The following is a 14,269-nucleotide window of genomic DNA, read 5'->3' as shown; positions in this document are numbered from 1 at the left end:
GTGTTTGCTGTCTTGAAAAAATTAGGGTGGATAAAATCTCAGGGCCTGACAAAGGTGTTCCCTCAGTTTCAGTGGGAGCCAAGTGCAGAAATTGCCCTAGCAGAGGTATTTTAAAGTTCAAAGTAAATTTATTATCAATTTCTTGTGGGCATATTCAGTAAATCTATAGAATAATAACCATTACAGAATCAATGAACGACCACCCAACTTTGACCTTGAACCAGGGTGCAGAAGACAACAAACTGTGCAAGTATATAAAGAAAGAAAGAAAGAATAAATAAACAATAAATATCAAGAACATGTGATGAGTCTTTGAAAATGAGTCCAGTGGTAGTGAGAACATTTCGGTGATTGGGCATGTGAAGTTATCCCCTTTGGTTCACGAGCCTCACTGTTCCTGATTCTGGTGGTATGAGTCCTGAGGCTTCCGTATTTTTTTCCTGGTGGCAGCAGTGAGAAGACACCCGTGATGAACTAGGCCGTGTCCACTACTTTTTGTAGGATTTTTCTGTTCAAGGGCATTGATGTTTCCATACCAGGCTGCGATGCAGCCAGTCAATATACTCTCCACCACATATAGAACCATAGAAACTACAGCACAGAAACAGGCCCTTTGGCCCTTCTTGGCTGTGCCGAACCATTTTCTGCCTAGTCCCACTGACCTGCACACGGACCATATCCCTCCATACACCTCCCATCCATGTATCTGTCCAATTTATTCTTAAATGTTAAAAAAGAACCCGCAGTTACCACCTCATCTGGCAGCTCATTCCATACTCCCACCACTCTCTGTGTGAAGAAGCCCCCCCCTAATGTTCCCTTTAAACTTTTCCCCCCTCACCCTTAACCCATGTCCTCTGGTTTTTTTCTCCCCTTGCCTCAGTGGAAAAAGCCTGCTTGCATTCACTCTATCTATACCCATCATAATTTTATATACCTCTATCAAATCTCCCCTCATTCTTCTGTGCTCCAGGGAATAAAGTCCTAACCTATTCAACCTTTCTCTGTAACTGAGTTTCTCAAGTCCCGGCAACATCCTTTTAAACCTTCTCTGCACTCTTTCAATGCCTTATACAACCTCATCATAACATTCCAGCTCTTATACTCACTACTTCGATTAATAAAGGCCAATGTACCAAAAGCTCTCTTTACGACCCTATCTACCTGTGACGACACTTTTAGGGAATTTTGTATCTGTATTCCCAGATCCCTCTGTTCCACTGCACTCCTCAGTGCCTTACCATGAACCCTGTATGTTCTACCTTGGTTTGTCCTTTCAACGTGCAGTACCTCACACTTGTCAGTATTAAACTCCATCTGCCATTTTTCAGCCCATTTTTCCAGCTGGTCCAAGTCCCTCTGCAGGCTCTGAAAACCTTCCTCACTGTCTACTACACCTCCAATCTTTGTATCATCAGCAAACTTGCTGATCCAATTTACCACATTATCATCCAGATCATTGATATAGATGACAAATAACAATGGACCCAGCACTGATCCCTGTGGCACACCACTAGTCACAGGCCTCCACTCAGAGAAGCAATTCTCTACCACCACTCTCTGGCTTCTTCCATCGAGCCAATGTCTAATCCAATTTACCACCTCTCCATGTATACCTAGCGACTGAATTTTCCTAACTAACCTCCCATGCGGGACCTTGTCAAAGGCCTTACTGAAGTCCATGTAGACAATATCCACTGCCTTCCCTTCATCCACTTTCCTAGTAACCTCCTCGAAAAACTCCAACAGATTGGTCAAACATGACCTGCCACGCACAAAGCCATGTTGACTCTCCCTAATAAGCCCCTGTCTATCCAAATGCTATCTATAGAAGTTTGTCAAAGTTTTGGATGTCATTCCAATCTTCGCAAGCTCCTAAGGAAGTATAAGCACTGACGTGCTTTCTTCGTAATTGCATTTATGTGCTGTACCCAGGAGAGGTCCTCCAAAATAATAACACCAAGGAATTTACAGTTACTGACCTTCTCCACTTCTGATCTTCCAATGAGAACTGGCTCATGGACCTCTGGTTTTCTACTCCTGAAGTCAATGATCATCTCCTTGGTCTTGATGACATTGAGGACAAGGTTGTTGTTGTTGATTAAAAGATCCTTAGCCGTGGGTGAGGTGCTAGAGGATTGGAGGATAGCTAATGTTGTTCCGGTGTTTAAGGAAGCCTCTAAGAATAAGGCAAGAAATTATAGGTTGGTGAGCTTGATGTCAGTAGTGGTAAAGTTATTAGAAGGTATTCTAAGGAACCAGATATACTGCATAAATATTTGGATAGCTAGAGACTAATTACGGATAGTCAACATGGGTTTGTGTATGGTCAGTCGTGCCTAACCAATCTTAGAGTTTTTGAGGAAGCTACCAGCAAAGTTTATAATGGAAAGGCAGTGGATGTTGTCTACATGAACCTTACCAAGGGTTTTGGCAAGGTCACGCATGGGAGGTTGGTTCAGTCACTTGGCATCAAGATGAGATAGTAAATTGGATTAGACATTGGCTTCCCGAGAGAAGCGAGCGAGTAGTAGTAGATGGTTGTCACTCTGAATGGAGGGCTGTGACTAATAGTGTGTCGCAGGGATTGGCGTTGGATCCGTTGTTGTTTGTCATCTATATCAATGATCTGGATGATAATGTATAAACTGGATCAGCAGATTTGTGGATGACAGCAAGATTAGGGGTGTAGTGGACAGCATTAAGGACTATCAAAGCTTGCAGCGGCATCTAGAGTTAACCAGTTGGAAAAATGGGCTGAAACATGGCAGATGGAATTTATTGTAGACAAGTGTGAGGTGTTGCACTTTGGGAGGACCAACCAAGGTAGGTCTTACATGGTAAATAGCAGGGCACTGAGGAGTGCAGTAGAAAAGAGGGATCTGGGAATACAGATTCATAACTGCTTGAAAGTGGTGTCACAGGTAGATACAGTCGTAAAGAAAGCTTTTGGCACGCTGGCAGTCACTAATCACTGTATTGAGTACAGGAGTTGAGATGTTATGTTAAAATTGTATAAGACAATAGTGAGGCCTAATTTGGTGTATTGTGTACAGTTTTGGTCACGTACCTACAGGAAAGATGTAAGATGGAAAGAATAGAAAGAAAGTCTGCAAGGACGTTGCTGGGACTTGAGGACCTGAGTTCTAGGGGAAGGTTCAGTAGGTTAGGACTTTATTCCCTAGAGTATAGAAGACTGAGTGGAGATTTGATTGAGGTTGGGTGAGACTACAACCAGAGGTCATGGGTTAAATGTGAAAGGTTGAAATGTTTAAGGGGAAAGTGAAGGGGATCATCTTCACTCAGAGCGTGGTGAGAGTGTGGAACTAGCTACCAACGCAAGTCTCTGTCCGCCAGAGGAAGCAGGATCTCAGCCACACATTTTAATTCCATGTCCCATTCCCATTCCGATATGTCAATCCATGGCCTCCTCTACTGTCAAGATGAAGCCACACTCAGGTTGGAAGAACAACACTTTATATTCCGTCTGGGTAGCCTCCAACCTGATGGCATGAACATTGATTTCTCTAACTTCCATTAATGCCCCTCCTCCCCTTCTTACCCCATCCCTAATTTTATTTATTTATTTATTTTTCTTTTTCTCTTTCTCTCTCTACCCCTCTCACAATAACTCCTTGTCTGTTCTCCATCTTCCTCTGGTGCTCCCCTCTCCCTTTCTTTCTTCCAAGGCCTTCCATCCCATGATACTATCCCCTTCTCCAGCCTTGTATGCCTTTTGCCAATCAACTTCCCAGCTCTTGGCTTCATCCCTCCCTCTCCTGTCTTCTCCTATCATTTCGGGTCTCCCCTTCCCCCTTCCACTTTCAAATCTCTTACTATCTCTTTTTTCCATTAGTCCTGACAAAGGGTCTAAACCCGAAATGTCGACTGTACTTCTTCCTATAGATGCTGCCTGGCCTGCTGCGTTCCACCAGCATTTTGTGTGTGTTGCTTGAATTTCCAGGATCTGCAGATTTTCTCGTATTTACCAACACAAGTGGTGGATGTAGGGATGATTTCCACACTTAAGAAAAATTTGGATATGTACAGGAATGGGAGTGTTATGTTGGGCTATAGTCTGGGTGCAGGTTGATGGGACTAGGCAGATTAATTGTTTGGCACAAACTAGATGGGCTGAAGGGTCTGTTTCTGTGCTGTAGTGTTCTATGAATCTATGGTGTGCACTGCAGCCACGTTGCATTCGGATGGAGGAAGGGAATGTTAAAAGTGGAGGAATGACTGCAATTCAAACTGGTTGATTTTTCCAGGATTGGGTTAAACTTCAAAAGTTTGAATGAAACATTGCCATCAATCATCCATATACCTTGAATTTTTTTGACTATGGTTCCCACCATCTCCAAACTGATCAATTAGAACCATTTCTTATTACCTTTAAACTTCTGACTTTGGTCACTTAAATTACTTTGAGTTATACATGTATGGGAATGGAGTAGAAACCAAACAAACCAACTAAGTATAGTATTAAATAATCACCAAGTGTCACGACCTTTGAGTCAGATCCGTATCTCAGTAAATTGTTGCAGCTTAGAACCTAGAGACGAGATCATTAATGTGAACTTTAAAAGGTACGGATATTTGAATGTTTACTAGTCAGTGGTTTTCAAGGATGTTATATAAAATATTACTAATCTCAGCTCCAGTATATTGCACTTCAAACCAAATGTTCCTGGACATTTATCATCTTTTTCTATTTCATCATCAGAGTCGCTCCAGACAAGAGGACCCTGAACAACTAAGGCTAAAGCAAAAGGCCAAAGAGGTAAGAATATTATAATCAGAGTAAATGTTTGTGGAACAATCCATTTATCAGCATAATAGTCAGTTAATTTAAAATTTTAAAACCCTGTGGAATACAACTCCAAAAGTGAAGCTTGTATTTCTAACATTAGACTTAAACATCCATAACATAATCACTAAATAACAATGGTGTGTAATCATGATAGATCAAATCCATAAATGGTAAAAATATTAATATTTGTATAATAAACTTTTGTGTCATAACAAATATGAATAATTATAACATCTTCCAGAAGTTACATTTTCAACTAGATAAAACTATTGTTTATTGAATTAGATGTATAACAATTTTTTATGATGAATAGAAAGTAAGAAAGACCATAGTAAGTTGGAGGAGTTGAGCTCTTTGGTCTAAATAATTGAATCTTCTTCAATTCTAGATGCAACAACAGGAACTGGCTCAAATGAGACAGAGAGAAGCCAATTTAACTGCGTTAGCTGCCATTGGTCCCAGAAAGAAACGGAAGGTTGATTCACCAGTACCGGGGATTGGAGCTGGGGCAGAGGTATCTGTTATTTACCTACAGAAGTATAATTTGCATTATATTGTTGTTACAAGAATGACCCTTTTTAATAATGATCAGTGAGGCACAGAGAATCTGAATTTACCGACAAGTAACTTTTATAGTTTCAACTGAAAAGCGCGTATGTTCACAAACTATCTACCTGTGTACATCCTACTAGAATGCCTGACCCTCCATGAACAGTCAACGAAGAGAAGAGGTATTACCTGAGAAAGAAGTCTACACTGGCCAGTTGTTTCTCATGGTCCTATCGCCACGTGTCCATGAGGTCTTCCTTATCCACAATGGTTGGTCTCTGGTTGCTGGAGAGCTAGTGCCCCTGCGTATTTGAAGCTCTTGACTCTTATAGTATTCCTCATCAATTGAACTCTTGGATCTCCATCCCGTACTTGACCTACCTGGGTCACCACCTTTACTGGTCATTGTATAGGGCTGCAAACAACATTGTTTCATGATTTTGCCCACCCCGGCCTTGAGTCCTTGAGATTTTCAATTCTAACTGATCCAAACCAGTTAAATGAGGCAACCCAGAGAGAGTCGAATGAGATTACAGATTGCTTCTTTGGTAGGTCTGGTATTTTACATAATAAGCAGCTACAGCTCCAAGAAAATTCTCAAATTTAGCAGGTCATTACCTGAAGTTCATTGTGTCGATATTCAATTGCTCTGATTAGATTGTCCCAGAGCAAGAATAAATTCAGAGTCCACACCCTTTACATAACAAATAGGTAATTGTCCAAGAGTAGTCTCAGGTTTAGCAGGTCATTACCTGAAGCTTCTTGTATCACATTCAATTGCTCTGATTAGATTATCCCAGAGCAAGAATAAATTCAGAGTTCACAAAATGGAGAAAACAAAGACAATTGGTTTGTCTGCTTCCCCTGTCCTTGATTAGACTATAGTTTCTTCTGGCCAACAGTGTCATTCAAAAATTAGAATCACAAGAACTTGTTCATTGAAAGTTATGAGGGAAAAGTTCTTTTTAAAGCAGTCAAGATTTCAAAAGAACATCAGAAACAGGAGCTAGATCATCAGGATACCCTACAATTTTAACATTCAATCAGATCCTGGTGAATATAATGAATACCTAAGGGATCTTGGGGTCCCAAGTCCACAGCTCTCCAAAAGTAGTTGCACAGATTAAAAAGGTAGTAAAGAAATGTATGGCATCCTTGCCTTAAAACCATTAGACATAGGAGCAGAGTTGGGCCATTTGATTAATCGAGTCAGCTCTTCATCTCTATAGATGAGGCACCGGGTTTGAGAGTCAGGAAGTTATGTTGCAGCTTCATAAAACTCTGGTTAGGCCACATCTGGAATATTACGTTCAGTTCTAGGTGCCCATTATTATTATGATTATGAGGACATGCAGTCCCCTTTTATTGTCATTTAGTAATGCATGCATTAAGAAATGATAAAAATGTTTTTCCAGAACGATATCACGAAAACACATGACAAACCGACTTAAAAACTAACAAAAACCACATAATTATAACATATAGTTACAACAGTGCAAAGCAATACCGTAATTTGATAAGAACAGACCATGGCACATTATGGGAAGGATGTGGAGGCTTAGAAAAGATTATATACTTGGGTGCTGTGTGGAATAGAGAGCATATGGGAAGTGAAAAGCAACACATATCAAAGTTGCTGGTGAACGCAGCAGGCCAGGCAGCATCTCTAGGAAGAGGTACAGGTCGACGTTTCGGGCCGAGACCCTTCGTCAGGACTAACTGAAGGAAGAGTGAGTAAGAGATTTGAAAGTGGGAGGGGGAGGGGCAGATCCAAAATGATAGGAGAAGACAGGAGGGGGAGGGATATGGGCAAGTGAGGTTGGACAAAGTTTGGTTATTTTCTCTGGAGCAGCAGAGAGTGGGTGGAGACATGATAGAAGTTTATAAAATTATGAGAAGACATCGTTGTCTTTTTCCTAGGGTTGATATGTCTATCACCAGAGGGCATATATTTAAGGAGAGATGGGTTTAAAGACGAAGGAGATGTGTGGATCAAGTCTCCTCCCCCCCCCCCACATGGAGTGATAAGTATTTCAAAAGCTCTGCCTGAGCTGATAGTGAAGACTAATACGATAGAGGCATTTAAGAAGCTCTTAGATGCGCACTTGAATATACAGAGAATGGGGAGTGTGTGTATGGACATTGTGTAGGCAGAAAGGCTAAATTAATAAGGCATTTAATTATTAGTTTTATTCAGCACTACATTGTGGGTCAAAGGGCCTGTTTCTGTGGTTATGTTCTGTGTTCTATTTTACAACGAAGAAATATCTTTTTGTCTGAATGACCAAACCCTTACTTTGAAACTATAACATGTCAACCAGGGGAACATCATCTCTCCTGTCAAGCCCCATAAAAATCTTGTATGCCTCAATCAGATCACCTCTTGGTGTTCAACAGTATATGATCTGTTCTTATTAACTTTCCCTCACAGGGCAAAAGCACACTGCCTCACCCTAGGATCAATCTAGTGAACCTTGATAGATTTCCTCCAATTGCAAGTATATCCTTCCTTAGATATGGAAACCAAATGTCTACCAGTATTCCTGGTAAAGTCTCACCAGAGCTGTATATGATTACAGCAAGAGGTTCATACCCTTGCACTTAAACCCTTCCAGTAAAGGCCAGTATTTTTAATTTTACCTTCCAGATGACTTAGTGTATGTTAACTTTCAGAGATTCAACAGCTGAAGTTCTAGTAGTACAGTAACGTTTAGTATGTATCCCGAGTGTTTGTTAGAGAGGTTTTCGTGAAGATCTAATTTTCTAAATGTGAAATATGTCCAATGCAATCAGGGTCCACTTTTCATAATCCTGAATAGAACTTCAGGAGTATCCAATTCAAACTGGTTGTAATAGGAAGATGTTCACTACATAAAAATAAATCATTTTGCATAATGTACCTTGATCATTTTACGCCAGAAACTCATTCCTTGAATTTTAGATTAATTATTTACTGATATTAATTAAGTGAATCTCCAGGTTTGTTAGTATGAAGTGATTTACCTATAATGTTTATTTTTCCAGTTATGTTATATAATCATTGCTATCTTCAGTGCGTGGTTCAGTGCTAATGCAAAGAAGTCATAAGTGTAAATCACAGTTAATCATAATTGTATAAAGTGGAACAGATATAAAGTTGATTGTCAAAATCAAAAGCTTAAAAACACCTTTCACTCTCACGAAATGTGGAAGGAACTCAGCAAGTCAAGTAACATCTATGGAGCGGAATGGCTGAAACATCAACTTTACTCCCCTCCATAGATGCTGCCTGACACGCCAATTTTCTCCAGCATTTACTGTGTGTTGGTCTGGATTTCCAGCACCTGTAAACTCTCTGGTGTTCACAGTATTTTTACCTGTGAGATCCAGTTTCTACCTTGTACAACAGTGCTAATGCCTCTTGCTTCTCGGCTTCAAATGAGATTAAGTGATAGACATCATGAAACAACAACAAAATATGATCTTGCATTAACTGAAAAATAGCAGAACAAATAACAGGCCACACAAATGGTGTAAAATCTCTTTGTCTGAATATGTCCCTTTGGTTGTATCACTTAGAATCAACAGTTCAGTTCATATGGCTCTTTTTCCTAATGCTTCACTAGTACTTGGTAGAAAAATCTGGAAATCTAGAAGTTATTAAATATAAACATTTTATAATTCTTCCTCTGACATCCTAGCTGAGATCAACACACTGCTTGGCTTAGTTTCTCTATTAAAGATTATGATTAGATTATATTTTTCACATGAACATTGAAACATACAGCAAAATGCATTATTTGCATCAAATCAGCAAGGATTGTGTTGGGGACGGCTCGCAAAGGTTGCCACACTTCTGAAGCCAACATAGCCTTGTCCATGACTCACTAACCCTATTGTACATCTTTGGAATGTGGAAGGAAAGCAGAGTACCTGTAGGAAATCCACGTAGGGATGGGGGACAATGTACAAACTCCTTACAGATGACAGGAATTGAATCCCAATTGGAGATCCCTAGCATTGTAAAGCAATTGCATTAACCGCTATGCTAGCACGCTGCCCCTTGTCCAATTTATTCATTGGATTAATGGGAAAACTTGATGGAAATTTTGGTCATAAAAATATATATATAGTAAAATTCTGATAATCCTGCACCTTCAGGACTTTGGTGCTGGACACAGGTTTTCTGGGCCATTGAATGTTATTCTGTTACATCAACAATTTAGAATTCACAATTTTTCAAAGATACAAGATAGTTTAATGTCATTTCCTGTACACAAGTGTAAAGAGAACAAAATAACTGTTAGTCTGGATCCGATGCAGTGCAGAACCCCCCACAAAAAGATAAAGAACACAATAATAATTTTAAAAACACAACATAAATATAAATACATAAGATATCTTGTATACATGGATTGTACATCCAATTGTAAAGTGACGCTGGGCAATACATAAGGTAGTGGTGGAGGTGTTGAACAGCCCTACTTGGGGTAAGTTTCTGTTTCTGAGTGTGGTGGTCCTGGATGTTATGTGGCCTCCTCCCTGATGGGAGTGAGACAGACATTCCATGAGCAGCGTGGGTGGGATCCTTTATGATGTTACTGGCCCCTTCCTGGCTCCTTTCTGTATACATGTCCTTGGTGGTGAGTAGGCTGGTACCAGTGATGCGTCGAGCAGTTTTGTCGACTGTTTATTTACAATGGAACACAAGACATTATCTTTTCTTTTGTTTCAGGGACCCAGTACGGGCGGGACACCAGGTGGCTCAGGAGTTGGAGCAACCAGACAGTTCACAAGACAACGAATAACAAGAGTCAACCTCAGGGACCTCATCTTCTGCTTGGAGAATGAGCGTGAGACAAGCCATTCACTAATGCTATACCGTGCATTCCTTAAATAAACATCCTAGGTTGATTAGTTTTTTTTGACTGAAACAACCTTCTGCCATTTCTTTTTCTTTGCATTTTTCTGGGAGAGGAGGGGAGGGGAAGAGAAAGAAAGTTGGAGACCAGCTGGAATTCTGCGCAAGAGAATGTTTGGAAGTTCAGCTTTACATTATCTCATGTTTTTAAAGTTTTGAATCTTATTTAGAAGAAAGGAATACAGTGAGACCTGTGGATACTTTATTTATAAAATAAAAACATCTTATTACTTCTCATCTCCTGACTGAGTGGCCTTCTTGCCAAACAAGCCATATTTGAAAACTGATCCTGATTTCACCAGTGTATAATTTGCCACCTTCATGGCAGATTCGTAGCAACTTGAAACGTTTAAGTATTCCGTTTTTCAATCATTTGGCTTAGAAGACTTTGAATTCAATCAGTCTGAAGCTGATGACCTTGCATTATTCTACCTTCAAGGGCATGGAGCAAAAAATCATTTTCATATTTTCCTGATTTTTTTCATCATTTCTGTTCCTTTTGCTGTATAATTTTTTTCCTCACGTTAGCTTTTGTAAATGTATGGTTTGTGAAGAGTTAGGAGCGTTCGTTCAGTGATAACTCTACAGTTCTCACCATGTGATTTGCATGTCAGAGGGTTTTACTTCAAAGCCTTCACGAAGGATTTTTTTGTGAATGTTATTGGGCATTTGTAAAAAGAAAAATGCTTTTTTTTATTTGATACAATACATGATGCCGTAAAGGATTTAAAAAATAACTTTTCTGCATAAATATACACTTGCACTGTGTTGGCTATCTAGCTAATGTAAAACTTTAGTTTAAAGAAATTTAAGAAATGGTGAATTGTGAAAAGGATTGTTACCTGGTATGAATCACGTGTAGAAAACAATTTGCTGGTGTCTATCAGTGAGCTAATAATTTGTACATAATTTTGGCACATAACAAATTGCTATGTAAACCGTAATTATTTTGGTAAAAAGACTGTATGCAAGCAATGGGCCTACTTAATGGTAACCAGAGCAATGTCCCTTCTTTGTATCTATTTTTTTATAAAAAAAATACTAAATTTTTCTTTATATTTTCAGAGGTTATTGTATTAAATGATTGTCTATCAATAGGACATTATGATTGTAAATACTTTTGCTTTCTTTGTGTGTAATTTTATGTTGTTAAAAGAAACATTTAAGATGCTATTAAGCTGATGAGTTGTGTGTGTAAACTGAAAACTAATCAGTATTTTTACCAATGCCTGAAAACTGTTGCGCCCTTGGTCTTTTACAAATCCCGTCTTTCCATTTTTCATGTAAATTTTGCACAGTTACTTGTTAATATGTAAATATTTTACTTTCAAAAAAAGGAAGTTTTTAATTACTATTGTTTTATATAGGATTGAAAGAGAATTAACTCCTTTATTAAAACAATGAATTTATCTGTATTTTGCTTACTGTCTTTCCTTAATCTTTTAAAATGGAGACACCATACGGTAGCTAAGCGGTTAGCATGACAGTATTACAGCTTGGGGCATCAGTTTGGAGTTTGGTTCCAATGCCATCTCTAAGAAGACTGTATACCCTTCCGGTGAAATGTGTCGGTTTCCTCTGGGTGCTCTAGTCCAAAGACAGACCAGTTAGTAGGTTGATTGTCATTGTAAGTTGTCCTGTGTTTAGGCTAGGATTAAGTATCTGGATTGCTGGGTGGTACAGCTCATTGGGCTGGAAGGGACTCTGTATCGCTAAGTAAAATAAAATAAAAATAAGACCACAAGACATAGGAGCAAAATTACACCATTCGACCCATCAAGACTGCTCAGTCATTCGATCATGGCTGATTTATTATTACTCTCAACCCCATCCTTTTGGCTTCTGCCCATAACCTTTGATCAGTCAAGAACCTATCAACCTCTGCTTTAAGTATACCCAATGAGTTGACCACCACAGCAGTCTGTGGCAATGGATTCCAGACTCACCATTTACTGGCTAAAAAATTCATCTGATTTCTTAGAGGCTTGAAGGAAAAAAAAGAAATTAAAATGTTATGCTTCAGTTTAAAAAGAGTGAAAGCAGTTCAGCCTTGTTATCTAGCATCATTGAGATTTTCTGTGGCCTTGGCAAGAATGTAAAGGCCATTTCTTCCTGGATTTTGCATTTAGTTTTAAATTAGATAAAAATACTGATCAGTAACCCAGCACTTTATTTTTTTTATATAATATTTAGCTCAAAGCCATTATTAAAGGGGACAAAAGGAAGTTGGTCATTAATCTTCCTAACAAACTCTTACTGTGTCGATTAGGCTAATTGGACTATCTCATTATATTAGAATTGCAGCAAAATCACTCTGTTATTTCACTTAACACACATCAAAGTTGTTGGTGAACGCAGCAGGCCAAGCAGCATCTATAGGAAGAGGCGCAGTCGATGTTTCAGGCCGAGACCCTTCGCCAGTCCTGACGAAGGGTCTCGGCCTGAAACGTCGACTGCGCCTCTTCCTATAGATGCTGCTTGGCCTGCTGCGTTCACCAGCAACTTTGATGTGTGTTGCTTGAATTTCCAGCATCTGCAGAATTCCTGTTGTTTACTGTTATTTCACTTAGAGGGATTGTTATCCATCTAGCAATTATGTCTCAGTAATTCCACTTTTCTGTAATTTTTCCAGCTATCTGATCTTCATTCTAGACAGTTGTTTTTAAAACAATCTAAAGCAAATTGGAACAATCCAAACCCAGGATAAGGCATTTTATCTAAAAGTAAGTATTCAAAGTAGAATTCAGTTTCAAAAATGGATTGTAACCGCCACAGATGTTTAAAGGTGTAAGCATCTTGAGGCAAATTATGTACTTCTGTACTTCAATTCCTTTCCACTTTCAATCTCAATTGAGCTATTACGTCATAATGACATAAAAATTGTACCTCTTTAGGACATGTTCCTGTCTTTGACATCCAGCCAGCAGTTTGCCTTCCTAATTTTTATTATCTGCACTAAATCATTACGATTAATTGAAAAATCAGTGGGCTTTGGAACATTTAGTGGGTTAATTTTTTTTAATTACTGTGGTCTAGTGTGGAACTTCCACAACCCCACATAGACACAGGGATCTCATAACCTGGTGATCTAGAGATGGAGGTTGAAGTTCCTTTAAAGCAACTAAGGAATTTAAATTTGGTCAATTAAAGTTGGGGAAGGGTGATCAAGAGCAAGAATTTTGGTAATAATGGCCTTGCAGCTATCAAGTTTTTACAAAAGCCTGTCTACAGGAAATAAGGAAAGAAACTTTGCCCACCTGTTTTGAAGGAAGAAGAGAACAGCCTTTCTGCTGGCCAGACTAACAAATGGCTCTCACCACCACTATGTTCTTACTGCAATTAAGGATGAAGACACCCATCCCTTGTGAATGGATTTCAAAAAAATACTCAAGTTGCCTCCAAGGAGCACAGTGTTTTTTTTGCAACAAACCCTCATCACCGCCCCCCCCCCAACCACCACTGACTCACAGCTCTCAAAGATTCCGAAAGTACCATGCTTAAGAACTAAATATTGCATCCGTATTGTCAGCAGTAAGTCCAAGATGAACTGAACAATGGACACTGGCACTCCATCACACCAGCACTGAAACCTGAATTTATTGCAAGTCTACAGTTTTACGCTTCCACATTGGCCAATTCTGCCACAGAACTGGAGTTCCCTGACATTCTGAATGGAGATTCCTCACCAGCAGATGAGGAAGGGTTAGTTAGTTATTAAATTTTACTTTTAACTTTCTAAATGTTTTCATGCATTTGCATCAATTGTATTAACAATCTTTAAAACAAGTGTTAAGAGGTATGCACCCTGGATTTCTGAGGGAGGGTGGTAGGATACACCAGCTTAGACCAAGGTGCAGTTCAAGGTCTCCGTAAATCTCGCCACTCAATTCCCACAAGTAGATATCAGTGCAGCTGGCCCAAGGAAATGCAAATAGGGCTGAGGCTTGCAGCAGCAAGATGAATCCAAGTCAATTTGGCCAAACACTTCAGTGCTTATTGATCAGACCATC

General features: G+C 39.4%; 1 protein-coding gene across 1 annotated transcript in view; it reads left to right on the top strand.

The window, feature by feature from the left end:
- The window catches only part of LOC134342725 (transcription initiation factor TFIID subunit 4-like), a 108,059-nt gene extending 96,084 nt beyond the window's left edge, over nucleotides 1-11,975 (top strand). The window contains exons 13-15 of the mRNA XM_063041201.1: nucleotides 4,724-4,780; nucleotides 5,199-5,324; nucleotides 10,074-11,975. Of these exons, the coding sequence (XP_062897271.1) occupies nucleotides 4,724-4,780; nucleotides 5,199-5,324; nucleotides 10,074-10,238 (348 nt within the window). The 3' untranslated portion in view covers nucleotides 10,239-11,975. The remainder of the gene's footprint in view (nucleotides 1-4,723; nucleotides 4,781-5,198; nucleotides 5,325-10,073) is intronic.
- The last annotated feature ends 2,294 nt before the right edge of the window (nucleotides 11,976-14,269 follow it).

Source organism: Mobula hypostoma, chromosome 2 (genome assembly GCF_963921235.1).
Source record: "Mobula hypostoma chromosome 2, sMobHyp1.1, whole genome shotgun sequence".
Classification (NCBI taxonomy): Eukaryota; Metazoa; Chordata; class Chondrichthyes; order Myliobatiformes; family Myliobatidae; genus Mobula; species Mobula hypostoma.
The sequence above is the reverse complement of the archived record's forward strand: the minus strand, read 5'-3'. Positions and strand labels throughout refer to the sequence as shown.